The sequence below is a fragment of the Montipora foliosa genome, chromosome 13, assembly GCF_036669935.1.
Source record: "Montipora foliosa isolate CH-2021 chromosome 13, ASM3666993v2, whole genome shotgun sequence".
Lineage (NCBI taxonomy): Eukaryota > Metazoa > Cnidaria > Anthozoa > Scleractinia > Acroporidae > Montipora > Montipora foliosa.
The window spans coordinates 8,978,890-8,981,389 of record NC_090881.1 but is presented as its reverse complement, the minus strand read 5'-3'; the positions used below and the strand labels follow the sequence as shown (position 1 = coordinate 8,981,389).

The window sequence follows — 2,500 nt, the reverse complement described above, 5'->3', positions numbered from 1 at the left end:
TTTGTTAGCTCGTGGTAGGGTCAGGTTTATTGTTTGATGTTTTTTTGCTCTTTGTTTCCCTTCGTGTTCGTCATCCGTGAGTTTCATAGGTCTTTACACCGAGGATGAGCCGCGTTTGCAGAACCACCATCAATTCGCTTGGCGGAACCATAGTTAATCGAGGGACTGGTTGTGAAACCCTAAATCCTTCAAAAGTGAGAACAATGTTTTGGCAATCGATGTTGAATTGACCGTGACCCTGCACAATCTTTTGTTGTCGCTTCGCACGAGTTTGCAAATTAGTTGCGCATAATTTTAATCCAAAGATTTGATTGGTTATCCTCTCGAAAAAAGGTGTGTTTTGTGCAGGGTCAAGACCAAAAATACGGACAAAAACATGAAACAAAGGAACTTGACGAGTTTCATAACCATCTCCACGCATTAACGATGGCGGAACATACAACGAAAAGAGAATCTCTGCTACCAGGGTAGTGCAATATTCATCTATTCGTTTGCCGGAATAGAGAGCGAACTGAGGACCTCTGCAAGCACGGTAATACCACAGACGCACGCAGTACCTCCTCTAAGATGCAAGTTAGATCATTTTCGGCTTCTTGTTCTTTATTGATTCTGATTCTGTCCTTTCATGATTCTGCTCTTCCATCAAACGACTCTTCACGAACGGTTTTACTACATCTTCAATCCGGCGATCTTGAGCTTCATCACCGTCGCTATTAATATTCAGCCTTTTCTTCAAATACGTCCTCTTCCTTCGGTCAAAAGATCCAGGCACTATATTTTGAAAAAAAAAAATTAATGTTAGGTATAGCACACTGCAACATTTCAGAATGTCACTGGTTAATATATTTTCTTACATAAGAATAAATCGCCTTTATTGTTGATAGTTTTAAGAAACTGTTGTCGACTGAAATCCAACTCTCGGCCACATCTTAGCATGGTCATGTATTTTCCCGTTTGAAAAAGTTACTCGGGGCAACATGGGTAGCCCTGTTCAGTTTTTCTTTTATTTACAGCATTAATTCAAAGAAATATGAAAGTGGTGTTCCATTAGCAATGTTTCATGGAAAGTCTTTCGCACTTGTGCTGCTCCTCTCCGACCCAAGTGACACGAAACATCCATCAAATTAATTGGAAATCCGCGCGCCTGTACAAGGTACAAGTATGTGATGGGCGGATGCGGAATAAAAGGATACAGTGATTTTCGCAGTTATGGAGGCAATTTTAGCAATCCCAAAGAAGTCTTTCATGTCTTTAAGCCTTAATATAAGTCTCCCTCCTTATCTAATCTATCACATCATGTACGGGGCAAAATTACTGAATGCTGTTTGCTTGGCTCCTATTTTCTTCATGCATAAACACCAGCAGCCACGCAGAAATAAAGCACTTGTGTATTCTCATAAATATTCTCCAGTGAACGGCTCATTGAAATCGAAATTTCGAGGAGAAAAGAACATAACATGTTTTATGCAGATGAAGACATTTATCTCCGCTACGAAACTGACATTTGATATCAGGTGTTTTTTAGAGAATCCGCAGTCAGAGATTAAAAGATATCACCTCTAAAAGAATTCAGTTTGGCTGCAGTATTCTACAACTTAAGCAAATCATAATTTTGTTAGATTTTGCAAGAAACCCGAGAAAATTTCACAAAACACTTATCGCCAGAACAGGTACGTAGCAACCAGAAAACCATTTGTTTTCCAGTCCTTTATCCTAAAGCCGATTCTTTAATACCCAGTACTTGCTCTGACAGAATGGCCATATTAATAATGACTGAACTACTCGAGTCGTTTTGTATCCTTCGATTTGCATTTCGTACCCAATGTCACTGATTCTAATCTTAAGCTTCAGTCTAAAGTTATTGGGTTTGGAGAGACCACAATTTACAATTTATGACACTGGAGAAAACGTAAATCCTAAATGGCTCTACATGTACGAATTCTTACTATTTATCACTTTTGGACATACTTCTGGAATAATACATTCGTCCTCCCTCAATCCGTCGAAATTAGGTGATTGTTAATATTCGGCTACGGTAATTTTGTCCCTTTTGAGAATTGCTCGTTCACTTTCCGCACAGTAGTGTTTAGTTTGATTCTACTTCTGAAAACTTTGAAAAGTTTCCCTGAAATAGAGGATAGTGTCCAAAGGCAGTTAAATCGAGAGTATTCGTACAGTTCATCGACCAGTTGTATATTTTGGCGGCCTAGTAATTTAGTACGGTGTAGTAATTTGGCACTCAAGAAAGGTGTATCTTAATCGAACGAGGAAAAATTATGTACCGTAAGACGGTTTCTCGCCAGGCTCCATGACTGCCCTGACTGCCCAACATTGCTCACAAAACTGTATGCGCAAGCGCTATGCACTAGTCAACGGATTGACACAAAAAAGTTTAACAGGATCTGACTAACCCATAGAAGGAGTGACAGCCAGCTCGACTCCATTTTCCGAGTTGAAGAGGAAGATTTTTTAGAAGATGAATCTGAAGCTGCAATCATTC

General features: G+C 39.5%; 1 protein-coding gene across 1 annotated transcript in view; it reads right to left on the bottom strand.

Moving 5' to 3' along the window:
• The window catches only part of LOC137982666 (papilin-like), a 39,844-nt gene that overhangs the window by 1,182 nt on the left and 36,162 nt on the right, over positions 1-2,500 (bottom strand). Inside the window, exon 12 of the mRNA XM_068829798.1 lies at positions 558-771. Coding sequence (XP_068685899.1) covers positions 575-771 — 197 coding nt within the window. The 3' untranslated portion in view covers positions 558-574. The remainder of the gene's footprint in view (positions 1-557; positions 772-2,500) is intronic.